The sequence below is a fragment of the Homarus americanus genome, unplaced genomic scaffold (genome assembly GCF_018991925.1).
Source record: "Homarus americanus isolate GMGI-L3 unplaced genomic scaffold, GMGI_Hamer_2.0 scaffold31037, whole genome shotgun sequence".
NCBI classification, from domain to species: Eukaryota; Metazoa; Arthropoda; class Malacostraca; order Decapoda; family Nephropidae; genus Homarus; species Homarus americanus.
In genome coordinates this window covers 27,580,822-27,598,617 of record NW_024722227.1, presented here as the reverse complement: position 1 = coordinate 27,598,617, position 17,796 = coordinate 27,580,822, and the positions used below count along the sequence as shown (strand labels likewise).

At 37.2% G+C, this 17,796-nt stretch overlaps 3 protein-coding genes and 1 long non-coding RNA gene across 4 annotated transcripts; 1 reads left to right on the top strand and 3 right to left on the bottom strand.

Annotated features, from left to right (window-relative positions):
• Window positions 1-835: 835 nt before the first annotated feature.
• LOC121862675 (acanthoscurrin-2-like) lies at window positions 836-1,785 on the bottom strand. Its single transcript, XM_042360997.1, has 2 exons — window positions 1,680-1,785; window positions 836-1,216 (listed from the first exon to the last, which is right to left on the bottom strand). The coding sequence occupies exons 1-2, from the start codon at window positions 1,692-1,694 to the stop codon at window positions 836-838; spliced, it is 396 nt and encodes a 131-aa protein (XP_042216931.1). The 5' UTR covers window positions 1,695-1,785.
• A 3,718-nt stretch (window positions 1,786-5,503) lies between these two features.
• On the top strand, window positions 5,504-6,541 carry LOC121862594 (glycine-rich cell wall structural protein-like). Its single transcript, XM_042360908.1, has 3 exons — window positions 5,504-5,614; window positions 5,917-6,280; window positions 6,449-6,541. The coding sequence occupies exons 1-2, from the start codon at window positions 5,600-5,602 to the stop codon at window positions 6,274-6,276; spliced, it is 375 nt and encodes a 124-aa protein (XP_042216842.1). The 5' UTR covers window positions 5,504-5,599; the 3' UTR covers window positions 6,277-6,280; window positions 6,449-6,541.
• Window positions 6,542-8,353: 1,812 nt separating this feature from the next.
• On the bottom strand, window positions 8,354-9,444 carry LOC121862593 (glycine-rich cell wall structural protein-like). The gene is made up of 3 exons (XM_042360907.1): window positions 9,334-9,444; window positions 8,701-9,031; window positions 8,354-8,444 (listed from the first exon to the last, which is right to left on the bottom strand). The coding sequence occupies exons 1-2, from the start codon at window positions 9,346-9,348 to the stop codon at window positions 8,705-8,707; spliced, it is 342 nt and encodes a 113-aa protein (XP_042216841.1). The 5' UTR covers window positions 9,349-9,444; the 3' UTR covers window positions 8,354-8,444; window positions 8,701-8,704.
• Window positions 9,445-14,631: 5,187 nt separating this feature from the next.
• Window positions 14,632-15,076, bottom strand: LOC121862592. Its single transcript, XR_006088259.1, has 2 exons — window positions 14,984-15,076; window positions 14,632-14,723 (listed from the first exon to the last, which is right to left on the bottom strand). It is a non-coding gene; the product is annotated as an uncharacterized LOC121862592 (long non-coding RNA).
• Between the last annotated feature and the right edge of the window lie 2,720 nt (window positions 15,077-17,796).

The following is a 17,796-nucleotide window of genomic DNA, read 5'->3' as shown; positions in this document are numbered from 1 at the left end:
TTTTTATTATAGGGTTTTTGTCCTTCATCAGGTATTAGACTGCAGGTAACAGTTCATTAATTAAGACGCTTTTCTACCTGTCCACGACGCGAATTACAAACAATCATGATCAAGAGAAAGAGTAGAACAAAGATTTAGTGAGAGAAATTAGACGATGATATAATTTTGGCTCTAAAGTTATGTGTACTTATGTGGTATAGTCTTGATTATAGTCTGTTTCTTAAATATGAGTCGAAATTTAAATATTATGATCATGTGAGAAGAGTTTTTTGGGGGTGATTTTTTTATGGGGGTCGGGAGGTAGGGGAGAGGGGGAGAGGAGGAGGGGAGAGGGGGAGAGGGGGAGGGGGGAAGACACGAGAAGGGAGGATGAAAAAGTAAAAAAAAAAAAATCTATCAAACATATTTTATACATATTACAGAAACAGAAGGAAATTATAGAACGATTTTTTTTCATATTGAGGAAATAAAAGGTGTTTATAGAACAAAATTTATTCATATTGGTTACCACATCTTCTTAAACAAACATTTATGTTATTGATTGTACAGCTGAGTGTTCTGGCGATGTTCTGAATAGCAGGAAATCTATTCTTAGTTCTCTTGATTAACTTTTACTAACTACTACTACAATCATTGACATATTTCTTATTGACTTGCCATGAGAAATATTTTGTCGTAGAATAAATATTAGGTTTTATTATATACATTATGTTCGTATATATATTATAATTATCTCAATGGTGTAATATATGATCTAAGTATGTACTATATATTGTGGTTTATATTCACTGTGATTTATGGTTTTGTTTGTGGTATTTCTTTTAAATTTACCATTTTACTTCCCGTAACCACCATACCCACCACCACCATAGCCTCCGCCGCCATATCCACCACCGCCATATCCACCACCGCCATATCCACCACCACCACCGCCACCATATCCACCGCCGCGGCCGCCGCCTCCATATCCACCACCACCATATCCGCCGCCTCCATATCCACCGCCGCGACCGCCGCCTCCATATCCACCGCCGCCATATCCACTGCGGCGACCGCCACCATATCCACCACCACCATATCCACCCCCACCACCATGTCCTCCTCCACCATATCCACCACCCCCACCACCATGTCCTCCTCCACCATATCCACCACTGGGTGCGGGGCTGGCCATGGTGACAACACAGGAGGCGGCCAGGAGCCACAGGGCGATGACCTGAGAAACACAACAGAAACAACAACATGAGGATGGATGAAGCTCAACACTGGTCAGGGAGAACTGGTGTAAAGTTATGCAATATTAAAGTTACAATATTGAAATCTTTTAGTGGTTTCAATGCAGCAGAGATTTTCTTTCACACCAGAATTATCGAGGTTAATAGCTATTGATTTAAAGCGATATGCTAATCTAACATAGCCTACAAGTAATCCAGTATTGCAAATATATCGTTTTTACCTCAAGAGTGAGAACCTTTTTCAAGGAAACTGAATACAATCCCTCCATGTGGTCAATTAAAAGGAAGTCATAAATCGGCTGAACTTGCTGCGGTACGCCCTAAAATGATTGGTTTATATAAATTTGCACTTATAGGTTGCTGTGCCATGTTTTATACTTCATATATAAACTGATTTGTGAAATATAACTGTGAACCCTATAGTAAGTACTACAGTCAACTCACCGTCTTGGAGACCATGGTGATTCTCAGGTCGGTCCTCTGATAAGTGAGGAAGTTAAGGAAGCTAAGGCACTCGTGTGTGAGTGCCAGCGACGACTGTGCCTGGCCTGGCTCCACGACGGACTATATACCGGCAGCCAGCACAGCAGCAGCACCTAGCGTGAACCATCGCAAACATTGCACACATCAGACACCAACAGTCAACAAGGGCAGTTTCTCACGGTAATTCTCAACATTGTTCAAAATCATCACCCTTAAAAATTTTCTTTTTATTGTAAATCATTTCCTGGTTATACGAATTTAATGAATTATAATAACACTTTTGGTCTTGTATTAATTGGATAATTTCTTTCACAAATTTTTCCAATGTAAATTTTTTAACGTTATTCCCAAATATTTTCAAAAGTCAGGGTTTTTCTTTTATGTTTGATTTTTTTTTTGTATTAAAACGCAATAAAAAAAACTTATAATCCAGCCAATCACTGACATGTTGATTCAGCTTAAAGGTATGTATTAGTAGATGACAGTCCAGCCATAATAGTGTTAGTAGAGATACAGTATATATCTGACAGTAGCATCTCTGCTTCATCGTCTTGTTTGACCCACACTCCTCTGTACTAACCTAATCTAAACTCACACTCTCCCTCTTTACACAATGCTAACTAAACTTAACTTAACCTCACTTAACCTCACACCTACTACTTTGCTGTCACTCGGAATCGAGTTTGACGATCATCCAGCTATGATACTATGATATGAGTTATTAAGGATGTCACCTAAGTTGGTGAGTTCTAAGGAAACTAAAGAAGCCGACACGGGACCGGCAGACTCGATCACAGATGTTGCACATGCTGGGGGTTAAATCAAATGCAGGAGGGGCAGCGGAAGCGTCTTTCCGGCATTGGCGCTTGTCTGCCTCGTTATGCAGTCGGGGTAACTCGAAAGTATTGACACCTTCTTGTGTGGTGCTCCTCCAAGCGTTACGGTGTGGAGTAATCGTCTCCCAGGTGATGTGGTCAATTTACCACTTCTTCAGGTTTGTCTTAAGTGTATCCTTATACCTTTTCAGTTGCCGGCCGGCGTTACGTTTACTAATCGTTAAGTGACGTTAAAGTAGCTGCTTTGGCAGTCTACTGTCGTCCATGCGGGTAACATGGCCAGTCCAGCATAGTTGTTCATGGATAATGCTCCTTCAGTTGGTGTCAACAAGAATACTGGCATTTGCTCTCTTGTCCCCAGCAAACTCGGAGGAGGGAACGTAGACTACGTTGGTGAAAGTTTTCAAGTGCCTCGATGTGCCTCCTCCATGTGACCCATTGTCTCGTTACCATATAGCAGGGTGGGGAGGACCACTGATCGATATTCGTGCAACTTTGTAGATAATTTCAGCTCCCTACAGCTGAAGACACGGGTACGGAGTCTGTTAAAGGCATGAGATCCACATCTGATCCGATGTTGAATCTCTTCATCGATGTCCGCGGTGGTGGACAGGTGGGAGCCGAGATACCGAAAGTGGGTAACATTAGAGAGGGTAGTACCGTTAAACTAGATGGATGGTGGAGGTGTGGCTGAACCAGGGGCAGGCTCAAAGAGAATCTGAGTCTTACGTACATTCACCTCTAGGTAGAAGTGTGTACGTATACGCATCTGCATAGGTGTTCAAGATCTCTGTAGGTCGCGTTCAGTGTGAGCGACAAGGGTTAGGTCGTCTGCATACTAAAGTTCAGCACGAGAAGCTGCCAACACCTTTCTTCCTGTCTGGAATCGTGTTATATTGAAATGACCCTGCATCCGGTACGCGATGTCCACCCCTCTGGCTAAATTGGCGCTGGCACGAGTAAGGAAGGCAGCCAAGAAAATGTAAAAGAGAATTGAAGCATTCATCATCATTAATTATGGAGTTACCCTCGGATGAGCGGAGGGTGGCTGCGCCACGAGTGATTGGCCAACAGAATGTTTTCGTGGAATTGAAAAATTCGAGCATCTTGTGCTGATCTGCAAATTTTTGTGCTTCACATGTTTTATTTTTAAACCAGTCATTCTTTTAGATTGCAAAGTTCTCGTTGGGCCGCCACTTGCTTCTTGCGGAAGGTATCGGCTATGGTCCGAAACTGAGAGTTGTTCTGCCAGTCAGTTAAAGCAGCACGTTTATCGTCGACGAGTACTTTGATTGCCAGGTCATTTTCATCAAACCAGTCTTGGTGTATTCTTTCGATCTGGCCGAGGGTCTACCTGCAGGCTTTTTATTTTTATGACAGTGTCGAGAATATCCCATTCGGCACTGGGATTTGGGTTGTTTTTTGTCGGGTTGTTTATCAGCCCATGTTTGAGCTACTCTCTAAAAACATGTGCTGTCTCTTCCAGATGCTTAGTGTTAAAACCTCTTCGGGAGGCTTGCTGCCTTCGCCGTTTTGGGACGACGTGGAGTGACAGCTTGGCTCTGACATGCCGATGATCAGTGTCATAGAGGTCCGAGCCACGCATGGAACGGGTGATGAGGACATCTCAGCGATCTCTTTCTCTGACAATGATGTAGTCAATGAGATGCCAGTGTTTGGATCGTGGGTGTTGCCACGAACCCTTGAACTTGTCGGCCTGCCTAAACAAGTTATTGGTGATAGTGAGGTTGTGTGCAGCACACTTGCTGAGGAGGAGTAGGCAATTGGGATTAGCGATTACACCTGCCTAGTCCATTTCTCCCTATGGTTTCCTGCCAAATGTCAGCATCTCTGCCAACTCTGGCATTGAAGTCACCAAGGAGCACAACCTTATCTTCTCTGGGGATAGAGGTTAGCAGTCTGTCGAGGTCGGCGTATGCACTGGTGAAAAAGGCATGACGTGAGTGATTCAGTGGGACTCGGAGCGTCATGAGGCGCTCGTTGATCCCAATAGGCATTTCAGTTTGCCTGTGTAGGATATGTTGGTGGATGGCAAAGTCAACTCCATAAATGCGCTTTCTCTCTGCAGCAGGCTTACCCTTCCAGAAGAAGGTGTAGCCAGACCCCACTTCTGTGAGTTGACCCTCGTCTGGGAGCCGGGACTCAATAAAGTTATGATGTAATAGTGACCATAATCTTAAGGTTACTGAATATGTATGTGTTTAGTGATGAAAAGATCGAATTCGTGTTATCCATTATTGATCTTGAGGCTATTTTCTATTGTATGTCCAAATAATAGTTGATTCACTGACATTTTTATAAACCTAACCTTAACCTTATATAACTTTAACAAAATATAAATCTAACAAAATATAATTTTAACCAAACATAATCTTAACCAAGCATAATCTTAAACGCACATAACTTTAACCGTACATAAATTCAACCTTACTTAATTTTAACCAAATAACCTAAAGCTTTCCTAGCACTATCATGGATGGACTGTCAGCCGTTGGTACATTAATTATAGGTTTTCTTTATATATTAGTGAAGGAATGACTTCCATCTTTCTTGTTTCTCTTTTTAGGATAAAATGGAAATCTGTATCTTTGAAAATATACCAAATATGTTTAGGAAGTATTGAAGAGGTTTATTTGAGTGACATGTTTAGTAAAGTTGTTAATATCTAAACAAATATTTTAATTACTGTATATACTTCATTAGCAATATTACTTACAAAAGTCACTATTATCTTATAACCAGGAAGTATTTAACAGAGGAAAGGTATTTTTTTAAGAGTGATGATTTTGAACAATGGAGGAAATCACCGCGAAAACTTAAGACAAGGTTGAGCAACTGCCCTTGTTGATAGTTTATGTAATGATTGTGGTGGTTCATGCCAGGTCATCTTCTGCTACCGCTGGCTGCCGGTATATAGTCCGTCGTGGAGCCAGGCCAGGCACAGTCGTCGCTGGCACTCACACACGAGTGCCTTAACTTGTCTCCAGCTTCCTCACCTATCAGCGGATCGACCTGAGAATCATCATGGTCTCCAAGACGGTGAGTTGTGTGTTGTATTAAAGGTTCATTATTATTCATTAAATTATACATCTTTTCAAGTAAAAATACAATGCATTTTAGGTTCATCAGATTATCAGCTGTATCTATAAACCAGCTCTCGGATTTTTGTAAGCTCCCAATAAGAGAAACGTGTTTACTTTAAATAGAAATTCATCCATGCAATAATTAGTTCATATATTAACACTGCATCAGATTATTCTCACCTGTAACTTATGATTTATTATTTTACCAGTGTTGAGCTTCATCCATCCTCATGTTGTTGTTACTGTTGTGTTTCTCAGGTCATCGCCCTGTGGCTCCTGGCCGCCTCCTGTGCTGTCACCATGGCCAGCCCCGCACCTAGTGGTGGATATGGTGGAGGAGGACATGGTGGCGGTGGAGGTGGATATGGAGGCGGCGGCTATGGTGGTGGCGGACATGGTGGCGGCGGATATGGTGGTGGTGGATATGGTGGCGGTGGAGGTGGATATGGAGGTGGCGGCTCTGGTGGCGGCGGACATGGAGGCGGCGGATATGGTGGTGGCGGACATGGTGGCGGCGGATATGGTGGTGGTGGATATGGTGGCGGTGGATATGGTGGCGGCGGATATGGAGGCGGCGGATATGGAGGCGGCGGATATGGTGGCGGATATGGAAAGTAAAAAGGTAAAGCATTTTGGGTGTCTGAACCAGCAACCATAATTTATAATAGTTTCTGACCAGAGGTAATGTGAGATGAACAGAAGAGGAGTTTACACACATCTTGATTCTCATTTCATTACAATTAATAATAGGAAATGAGTTTGAAATATAAATTGTGATCCTTTATTTCAGAATATTACAAGATGCAGCAACAAAACTACGGTGAAAACGGTTACTGTAATATGCTGCAATGCGTCATATTAATAAACTGGTTTTAAGTCCTTATTCCGTATAATTCTCTCTAACCTTCCCCACCTCACCCACACACTCGACCTCCATCAATAAAATACTTGATCAAAATATTCCATATCTCGAACTGTAAAGTATTGCTAAATGTGAATAATTACTGATAACTATATATATGTGTGAAAGTTTTTAATATATTGATCTATATAATAAAAGACAATTTAAATACACTTTTTTGTCCTTTTTTCCTGTTTATAGGGTAATATTGTTTTATCTCCTGGAGCGATGACTAGATATCAACGTGATATCATCTGCTTTACTAATATCATAAACACAACACTACAACTAACTGAACAGGACGCGAATGTTGACGAACAGAACTACACGATTAAAACTTTATCTTACAAACCAGAAATTAGGTGACATATTAATGAAACACAAAAATTTATTGAACAAAACAGAAACAAGAAATAAAAGATATACTATATGAGCCAATGAACGTATAAAAGTATTCTCTCAGTATATAGGAGTTTAAGGTTCAATATTTGGCGGGAAAGAAAAACATTATTGGAACTGTTATTATTGACCGAGTATATTTTTCTCATATATTTTAGCCTTTAGAAGAGATTATATTGAAATAATTAATCACTTCACTAAATTCGTTAATATTTCCTAATAAATTTGCCAGTGGTTAATTGGGTTTATTTAATCTCGATGTAGATTTTTGTAGCGTATTACAACATTTTGACAATACGAGTTCTAAATAAGAATCTAGATCAGTAAATTCTCTAGTAACTATAATAAGCAACAATAATATTATAACTAAAAACAAAATACATCCCTAAGGTTCTATATATTTTTTACCAGATACTTGACAACAAATGATGAACCCAAACTAACAAAATCCAATATTTTATAAGAGTTTAGTATATGTCGAGTATTATACGTTGAAATAAAGCATTTGTGTTCCAATAATATTTCATTAATCATAGGTCTAGTTGTTTCTAGGGACACATCTACTCATATCGTGTAAATATAACGTTTTAATAACACTACATCATTTACTTATTGTGGCTATAACTCGTGTTTAAAGTTGTACCGTCAATGATATTTCTGTATAAACTCTGGATTTATAAACAGGTCTGAGATGCCTCTATATATTCCCCTTAACAGTATTTTCAGCTCAAAGTCATAATATCAGAATTCTCCCGCTTGTGTCAGTATGATATGTTAAATAAGGATGGTATTATAGTTTCTTATATGAACTGATTAAAACAGATTAATTGTTTCAAGCTTATGTTTTAACTTTTAAGGGTCTCTAATTACTTTACCTTGAATACCTGTCTTGAGGTGTACAGGTAACGTAAGGTAAAGTATGTGATATAGTAACCCTTGAGTACGTTAACTTAACCCCTTGAGTATGTTAACTTAAACCCTTGAGTAGGATAACTTAATCCTTTGAGTACTAACTTAACTTCTTTAGTAGGATAACTTAACCCCTTGAATATGTTAACCTAAAGTCTTCAGTATGTTAACTTAAGCCCTTTAGTACGTTAATTTAGCCACTTGAGTAAGATAACTTAACCCCATGAGTACGTTAACAAAACCTCTTCAGTAGGATAACTTAATCCCTTATAAACAGGAAAAAGGACAAAAAGTATATTTAAATTGTCTTTTATTATATAGATCAATATATTAAAAACTTTCACACACATATATAGTTATCAGTAATTATTCACATTTAGCAATACTTTACAGTTCGAGATAAGAGATATTTTGATCAAGTATTTTATTGATGGAGGTCCTGTGTGTAGGTGAGGTGGGGAAGGTTAGAGAGAATTATACGGAATAAAGACTTAAATCCAGTTTATTAATATGACGCATTGCAGCATATTACAGTCACCGTTTTCACTGTAGTTTTGTTGCTGCATCTTGTAATATTCTGAAATAAAGGATCACAATTTATATTTCAAACTCATTTCCTATTATTAATTGTAAGGAAATGAAAGAAATACTGTTGCTTCCAAAATGAATGCAGATAGAAGTTTATTTTCTTTTATTATTGTCTAAGTATTTGTGGTTATTGTGAAAGGAGAATCAAGATGTGTGGAAACTCATCTTCTGTTCATCTCACATTACCTCTGGTCAGAAACTATTATAAATTATGGTTGCTGGTTCAGACACCGAAAATGCTTTACCTTTTTACTTTCCATATCCGCCACCATATCCGCCGCCTCCATATCCGCCGCCTCCATATCCGCCGCCACCATATCCACCGCCACCATATCCACCACCACCATATCCGCCGCCACCATGTCCGCCGCCACCATATCCGCCGCCTCCATGTCCGCCGCCACCATAGCCGCCACCTCCATATCCACCTCCACCGCCACCATATCCACCTCCACGGCCTCCGCCACCATATCCACCACCCCCACCACCATGTCCTCCTCCACCATATCCACCACTAGGTGCGGGGCTGGCCATGGTGACAGCACAGGAGGCGGCCAGGAGCCACAGGGCGATGACCTGAGAAACACAACAGTAACAACAACATGAGGATGGATGAAGCTCAACACTGGTAAAAGAATAAATCATAAGTTACAGGTGAGAATAATCTGATGCAGTGTTAATATATGAACTAATTATTGCATGGATGCATTTCTATTTAAAGTAAACACGTTTCTCTTATTGGGAACTTACAAAAATCCGAGAGCTGGTTTATAGATACAGCTGATAATCTGATGAACCTAAAATGCATTGTATTTTTGCTTGAAAAGATGTATAATTTAATGAATAATAATGAACCTTTAATACAACACACAACTCACCGTCTTGGAGACCATGATGATTCTCAGGCCGATCCGCTGATATGTGAGGAAGCTGGAGTCAAGTTAAGGCACTCGTGTGTGAGTGCCAGCGACGACTGTGCCTGGCCTGGCTCCACGACGGACTATATACCGGCAGCCAGCGGTAGCAGAAGATGACCTGGCATGAACCACCACAATCATTACATAAACTATCAACAAGGGCAGTTGCTCAACCTTGTCTTAAGTTTTCACGGTAATTTCCTCCATTGTTGAAAATCATCACTCATAAAAAAATACCTTTCCTCTGTTAAATACTTCCTGGTTATAAGATAATAGTGACTTTTGTAAGTAATATTGTTAATGAAGTATATACAGTAATTAAAATATTTGTTTAGATATTAACAACTTTACTAAACATGTCACTCAAATAAACTTCTTCAATACTTCCTAAACATATTTGGTATATTTTCAAAGATACAGATTTCCATTTTATCCTAAAAAGAGAAACAAGAAAGATGGAAGTCATTCCTTCACTAATATATAAAGAAAACCTATAATTAATGTACCAACGGCTGACAGTCCATCCATGATAGTGCTAGGAAAGCTTTAGGTTATATTTGGTTAAAATTAAGTAAGGTTGAATTTATGTACGGTTAAAGTTATGTGCGTTTAAGATTATGCTTGGTTAAGGTTACGTTTGGTTAAAATTATATTTTGTTAAATTAATATTTTATTAAAGTTATATACGTTTAAGGTTAGGTTTATAAAAATGTCAGTGAATCAACTATTATTTGGACATACAATAGAAAATAGCCTCAAGATCAATAATGGATAACACAAATTTGATCTTTTCATCACTAAACACATACATATTCAGTAACCTTAAGATTATGGTCACTATTACATCATAACTTTACCTACCTGAGTGTGTTATGACCGTCAAGATATTGTTGTTATTTGTGGTTGATTATCTTTCCTTGTGAATGTGTCTGCACCTCCACTCATGGTAAATGTAAACAAAGATATCGAAAAAGAATGTCCTGATTTTATTTCGCTGTGTATTAAAATGAAGGCACTTTTATTCTTTGGCCATTAACTCTCTGACACATCATCTTTATACCTTGAAGATGTAAAGAAACTCGAAAAGGTCTGGACTGTTTTCTTGTCTTTGTTTACTTGTGTTTATCTACATATGTATATAATCAGAGTAAAGTATATAATAATAAGTCTTACAATAATGTCACAACACGATGATTAATTTTCACCAATTAGTTTTTTGATGAATCAGTAAGTCGCCATCGTGATTTTCGGCTTAATTCCTCAACAATATCACTTTCATACTCAATTACAACTTGGTGTCAGAAAAAAAAAAGTGATCTGACCTTTTCCTAACAATATTACATAACATCAAACGTAGACACATCATTAAATATATTCGTAAATCGAAAAAATATGATAATTAAATCTTACAATAAAGGGGATAGTATTCACGACATACTAATTGGATTTACAATTTAAAGAATCGTAGGTGAAGAAAATATTAAAAATAGAAGTGCGTGGTATTACTGATCTGTGAACCTACAATACCCCGCAAGATCACATCCCAGCGAGACCACAGCGTCTCCTAATAACTTCGTCTTTTAAATTTGTATCGCATACTGAAACTTACTTGTATGAATTTCACTCGAGTTACTGTGGATTTTCTTTCAGTTTAACACATACATTACCTTTATCTGTGTGTGGAGGTAAACTATTATGTAATTTCTTAAATCACTGTAACATGTTTTAATGAGATAAATATACTGTATTGAAATTCAGGACTTAAACACTTTTTCGCAAATAGCTGTAGTCAAATCAGGTAAATAAAGGTGTAACCATATGTACAGTATATACACCCGCATATAAAAACTCATACTTTATGTCATAAGAAAAGTCGTGCTCTTACCACCTACCTTGACACACACATCCTTCCATCCTAACTCACGTATTTCTATGGCTTCAACTACCAAAGCCTCGTGACACCAAGTTGACACTATAACATTGTAACTTTATATGAGAAACGGGAGTAAAACTTCAATTCCTAACATAAGATGTCAACCACATGTAAATGTTGAGTATTTTTATGTTTTAATTATTCAATACTCTTACCACAGGTGTTTGTGGTTGACGTACTACATGTTACCTTTGGGTCATCGACACAGGGCGATGACCTGAAAAACACAACAGTAACATGGTGATGGTATGACTTTATTTTATTGAAATACTATCAGTGTTATATGGAGTTTCCCGACTGTTTCTGTGATGAATAACAGATTAACAATTAATAAATTAATAGCAAATTAATACACATAAAAATAAAATAATAATAATAAAAATAATAACCAAAAATAAATACAAAATCGAAAAAAAAAATCAAGAGTGAGAAATTATATACATTATATATGTTGTGTTGTTCAAGTAAGAGAAACAATTGAGACCCTGAAATTGTGTGTAAATGAGACAGAAAGTCAGATCAGCAACCTGGGACTTGGTCACAATTTTCTTGATGCCATATAGCAGTAGGGTCTACCATTAGACAATACATTATGCTTCCAATATCTTCCCAGGCGGTAGTACCTCCCTGTTTGGTAGCTGCCTGCTACCTACTACGTGATAGGTGAGGAAGCTGGAGACAAGTTAAGGCACTCGTGTGTGAGCGCCAGCGACGACTGTGCCTGGCCTGACTCCACGACGGACTATACTGTATACTGGCAGCCAGCACAGCAGCAGCAGCAGGGGATGACCCATCATGAACCACCACAAACACACTACATCATCATCCTGGAAGATTCAGTCACCAAGGTCGTTTGTTGTCACTCCCGCGATTGTTCACTTCTTTCACTCATAATTTTTTCTTTCTTAGTGTTACATACTTTCTCATTTATTAATAAAATTGTGATATTTATTTCAATCTTTTCATGAAAGGTGAAGCTATTGAACACTTAGATTCCAGTTCATCACCTTTAGGTAACAATTACTTTACGGTAATTTTCCACTGTGCAGATCCATCAACGACAGTGTTAGGAATGATATGTGTCACTGTACATATTTATTTTTAGAATAATTAGCTTTAAGATTATAATTATCATCATTGTCATTGATGTTACATTATCCCTTAATTATATAAAAAGAAGTTCTAGGAATCGTTAGATTCTTATTCACTTACGGTACATAGTTTTCAGTACATTAATATCTATCATAAAGTCCGTCATATTCTATTTATTTACTCATAGATAATTATCGTGGCATACTTTTCATAATGGTTATAAGAGAAAGAACGAATTAGGGACAAGTTTATATAAATTAGTGTTAATCTTTTTATCCTTAACTCACGTTAAATGTAAGAAAGTGACTCACAAGCTTTAACATTAACTTGATTGCCTTCTTATATTATTTACTTTCACTAATACGTTCATTGCTCAGCTTTAGTTTCGTCGAAAGTCTTTGTCATTACTATATTCCTGGCACATTTGTCATTTATTTTTATATAATTTATTGCTATGTGTTGAGATCACCAGACATTCACTTCAGTACGACTTTATGTGAAAAACTCGATCACCAACTGAGTTCTTCTCTTTGGCATCATCTTATCTGAACACAGCGCTAATAACAACTGTGATTGAGAAGCGAACTATTCTGAGCGGACATCAAAACTTCTTCTGTGGTGGTTTGCAATTTTAAGCGGGTCGTCCTGAGGGTTTAATGTGAGAGGTGCATCGTCAGGTTAATTTGTGTCTGATAGGGAACCACCGCTTTGAGCATATTGTACAGATAATATATACAATATATGTCAGTACATATAATTATTCTTTACATTTTACTCTGATTTTTCTCACCTAATATTTTGTTTCGAAAAAACGTATCATAAGTCTACTTTATTTTTAGCTGCACGTACACAAGGTCAATATACTGTATATATCAAGATGTATATAACATTACAATATATGTGTAAAACTGATTTCGTACATTCAATCACCAAATCGGATATATTCTTAAAAAAATCTAAAAAATATCTGTATTTTTGTAGCTTTTGGGAGTAAATGTATTATGTTCTTCGGAAAAAAAAAATATTGAAATCTCATGCAGTTTCCATTTTCTGAAAAGAAACGAAACAGCATGAACACCGTAGAGGTATTAATTGTTACTGCCATTATCATTCTGAACTGTCAATTCTGACGTCATATGAGCTGTGTAGACAAAACAAAGGGAAGTGTAAAACCACGTTAAAAATAGGTTTACAATTTTTATTTTGAAAAATTAAAACAAATTAACATGCAAAAAGTAATAGTTAATTTTCACTTAATAAGAACATTATAAAGGAAGAGACTCAATTTGCATACATTTTTAAATTATATTTCTTAACAGCATATTCATTTACTTAATAATAAAATCAAGTTAATTCATATTCACATCAGATATGAAACCGATTTGAAAAATAACTTTGTATAAACTTAGTAAATCAATTTTATTTTATACCTGAAAAAGAAATTACAACGAAGATAACGAGAGCCAAATATTAATGGATAAATTAATGGAAATGTGAAGAAAAAATTATATGAATGAAAAGAGTAAAAATAATCTCGTCAACGAACAGAAGGAAATGAGTTTGAGAGAAGACTAGAGAAGAAATTCAATATTAAACGGAGGTGAAGAGGAAATGAACACTGAATGGGTCAACCACACCACGGAAGTGATTTTCCTTGACGTGTATTTGAACATGAACTTTTTGTCTACTTCCTTTTGTTGACTTCATTCCTCTTCTAATATCCTTTACCTGAATTGGCTATTACTTCATTCGTCTTTTTTTCAAGAAGTTAAGATCTATTTTTCGAAATTTTGTTTCCAATTTACGTATATAATATTAGTCATGTTTCTGGGCTCACTTTGGTCCATTGTTTAGTGTTATGTTTTAATGGTTCGGTTGTTCTTCATCGGGTTAACAATATAGGTGTTTGTTCATCATTAGTCCTAACTAGTTCATGAGTTCATTTCTGGTGAGAACACTGAGAAAATTATGTCTTGAAGAACATTCTGAAGATGAAGAGAAAATTACTAACACAATATTGGTCATTTTAAAAACAAGAAACTAGAGCTTAATAGTCATATGGAACTGTGAGTCTTTCATTGTATTATAAATTTACTGTAAATTTTAGTTTATACGATATAAAAAAGAATTTAAATAGATTCATATGGATCGAAATTCATAAAGTGTCGAAGTAAATGTTTTAGTCATGATAATGATTGAAGTGAGTAATGGTTAAGAGAATTAAAAGAAGGAACCATGTAAAAGACGTTTATTATTAACATTGGGCATCACAGCATCTTACAATTTGTGAAGCGTTTGTTTCTGCGTTGCTTCGTTTAGTGATGTCCTGAAACACAGTGAAACAAGGCAATTATAATCAAGCTTCAGTAACTTTAACGAAATAATACAAGTCATTTTGATAAAGAATACCTAAAATTAAATTTGTTTTATACAAAATTTTAATGTATATATAATTAGGTAGAATAAATTTATTTATCTGGATGTTATTCTTTTCACCTTATTTTTTTACGTTGTTTTTTCGACACATTCTGGGAAATATTAATTATCACCATCTGTGACAGCAATTCAGGCACGGATAAAACTTACCATTTTATTTTCCATATCCGCCACCATATCCACCACCGCCATAGCCACCGCCACCATATCCACCACCACCATAGCCGCCGCCGCCATATCCACCGCCGCCATATCCACCGCCGCCATATCCACCACCACGGCCACCGCCACCATATCCACCCCCACCACCATGTCCTCCGCCACCATATCCACCACCCCCACCACCATGTCCTCCTCCACCATATCCACCACTAGGTGCGGGGCTGGCCATGGTGACAGCACAGGAGGCGGCCAGGAGCCACAGGGCGATGACCTGAGAAACACAACAGAAACAACATGATGATGGTATGACATTAGTTTAATTCCTCTCACTGTTATATGGAGTTTCCTGACCATTTTTGTGATGAATAATATTATACATGGTGATAAGTTTTTTAATTAAAGCTTTAATGTGGGCCAATTTTGGAAATAAATCTCTGATGCTACATTCACAATATCTTGTCAAGGAGGAAATTGCAAAAGACCTGCACATTGTTTTTAAATGCATAAAATACTTGACTACTCAAATAATTTATGACGCACAACTCACCGTCTTGGAGACCATGATGATCCTCAGGTTGGAGTCAAGTTAAGGCACTCGTGTGTGAGTGCCAGCGACGACTGTGCTTGGCCTGGCTCCGTGACGGACTATATACCGGCAGCCAGCACAGCAGCAGCAGCAGGGGATGACCCGGCAAAAGTCACCGTAAACACTCATAAGACTACTACATCATCATTCACCAAGGTCTTTTATTGTCACTCCCGACATTGTTCACCTCTTTCTCTCTTAAATGTTTCCTTATCATTATTTTATACTTCCTAAGTTATTACTAAAATGCTTCCACAATTAATACCTGGGAATAACCTACTGAACATCATCACAACTAATAACTTGATAGGGAATGTGGGACCTGTGCAAGTTATTTTGTAATCCTATTGAATGTTGTGTAAATATAACAAAAATTGAGTGATATTTCTTTAAAAACAATTATGAAAGGCGTAGCTAATGAACTTATAGACTCCAGCCATTCACTAGTATATAACAATTAAGCATCGAGCGTCAAGATCCGGTTGTGACAGTGTTTATAGCGAGATAAGCTGCACTGTACATAGTTATATTGATGACAGTAATGCGTTTTGAGGTGATCATTATTACCATCATCAGTGATGTTATCTTACATCTAGAAACTTTTCATTAGATTTATGAAATATACAAAGTTTTCCATTCTTACTCCTTAACATAGAATCCTAGTCATGTTCTATTAATTTATAGTAGTATATTAATCTCCTTTACTCTAGGATAATTATTACCTCATACTTTCCATCATGCTTATAGGAGAAAGAAAGAACTAAGATAAATTAAAAAAAAATAGCTTCAGTTTTGTATCCGCAACTCACGTTATGTTTAACAAAGTGAATCGCAATATTTAAATTAACTTTATTGCGTCTCATCTATTTGCTTTGATCATTAAGTTTATTGTTTAGTTTTACTGTTGTCGTAAATATGTTTTTCATTATTTTATTTTCTATCACATTTCTTATCCACTGTGTATGAGATCTTGCTGTTTGTGTTCAATTTATCATACTTATCATACACTAATTCCCGTACGAGTGTATGTTGACATCTCAATCACTGACTGAGTCTTTCTCTTGGCAGGTCTTCTCCTCCTCCTCCCCCTCCTCCTCCTTCCTTGACATAGACTCATCCTGAAATACGGTTTCTTCTTACATGAAAAACATGACTTTTTATTCGAATGACAACTGTTGAATATCGGTCTTCGCGTGAACGAGGGTTAATAAACACTATGATGGAGACTGACTATTTGTTAAGTCAGTATAAACTGTCTTCGAGTAGATTATCTTAAAATATATAAATAAAGCTAAAGTTATATCAAATTGACGCATCGAATAAGATCTGAGAAATCATATATACTCAATTGTTTAACTTTTGGGAGTTAATGTATTAAGTTCTTCGGGATTTTTTTGAATTCTATTATATTTTCCTTTTTCTTAAAGAAGCGAACCGGCATTAACACATAAGAGGTATTAAATGCTACAGTCATTTTAATACTGGACTATTAACACTGACGCCATGTACTCTGTATAGATAAAACAACAGGAAGTGTAAAACAATGTTGATTTGCCTTATCTCTTTACCTTATTTACCTAATGGCCAACCACCAAAGGTGGACACGCAGAGGGAGGGGGGAGGGGGCAGTGACCTGTGTGGATCCCTCCTGTGTTCTCGCTAATTTTTTTCCAATGGCTATTTTGAAGCCCAATACTGTTCTTGATGCCATAGACCATTCCATAGGTTCTGCCTGACTCTGTTTGAAAAAGTAATTCCTTATGTTCGTTCTGTATGATAACTGGGCGAACTTGCAGTTATAACCCCTCGTGTTGGTGATACTTGACCTCACACCAAACGTCCCGGGTTCACGTTTTCGATCCCTTTCAGGATTTTAAATGTTTCAGTGAAAACTGCCCTATTGTGTCTTGTCTAAAGGGTTGTTAATCCTGCTTGGATAATCGAGATGATATAGTCCCGGAATCATCTTAGTCGCTCTGTGATGCGCCTTGCCTGGGGATGGTAGGTCTTTCTGGGACATACTTGAGATTCGTACAGTTGAAGGAACATTTTCGCGTCTTTATATTCACTGGTACACTTTATTATTAAAAAAATTTGATATGTTATCCTCACTGCTGCCACCACTTGTTGCGCCACCTTCACAACGCCAAGATCTTTTTCCTTATCGACAGTACCCAGGAAATTGTTATTAACATAATAGCTGCGATCAGGGTTG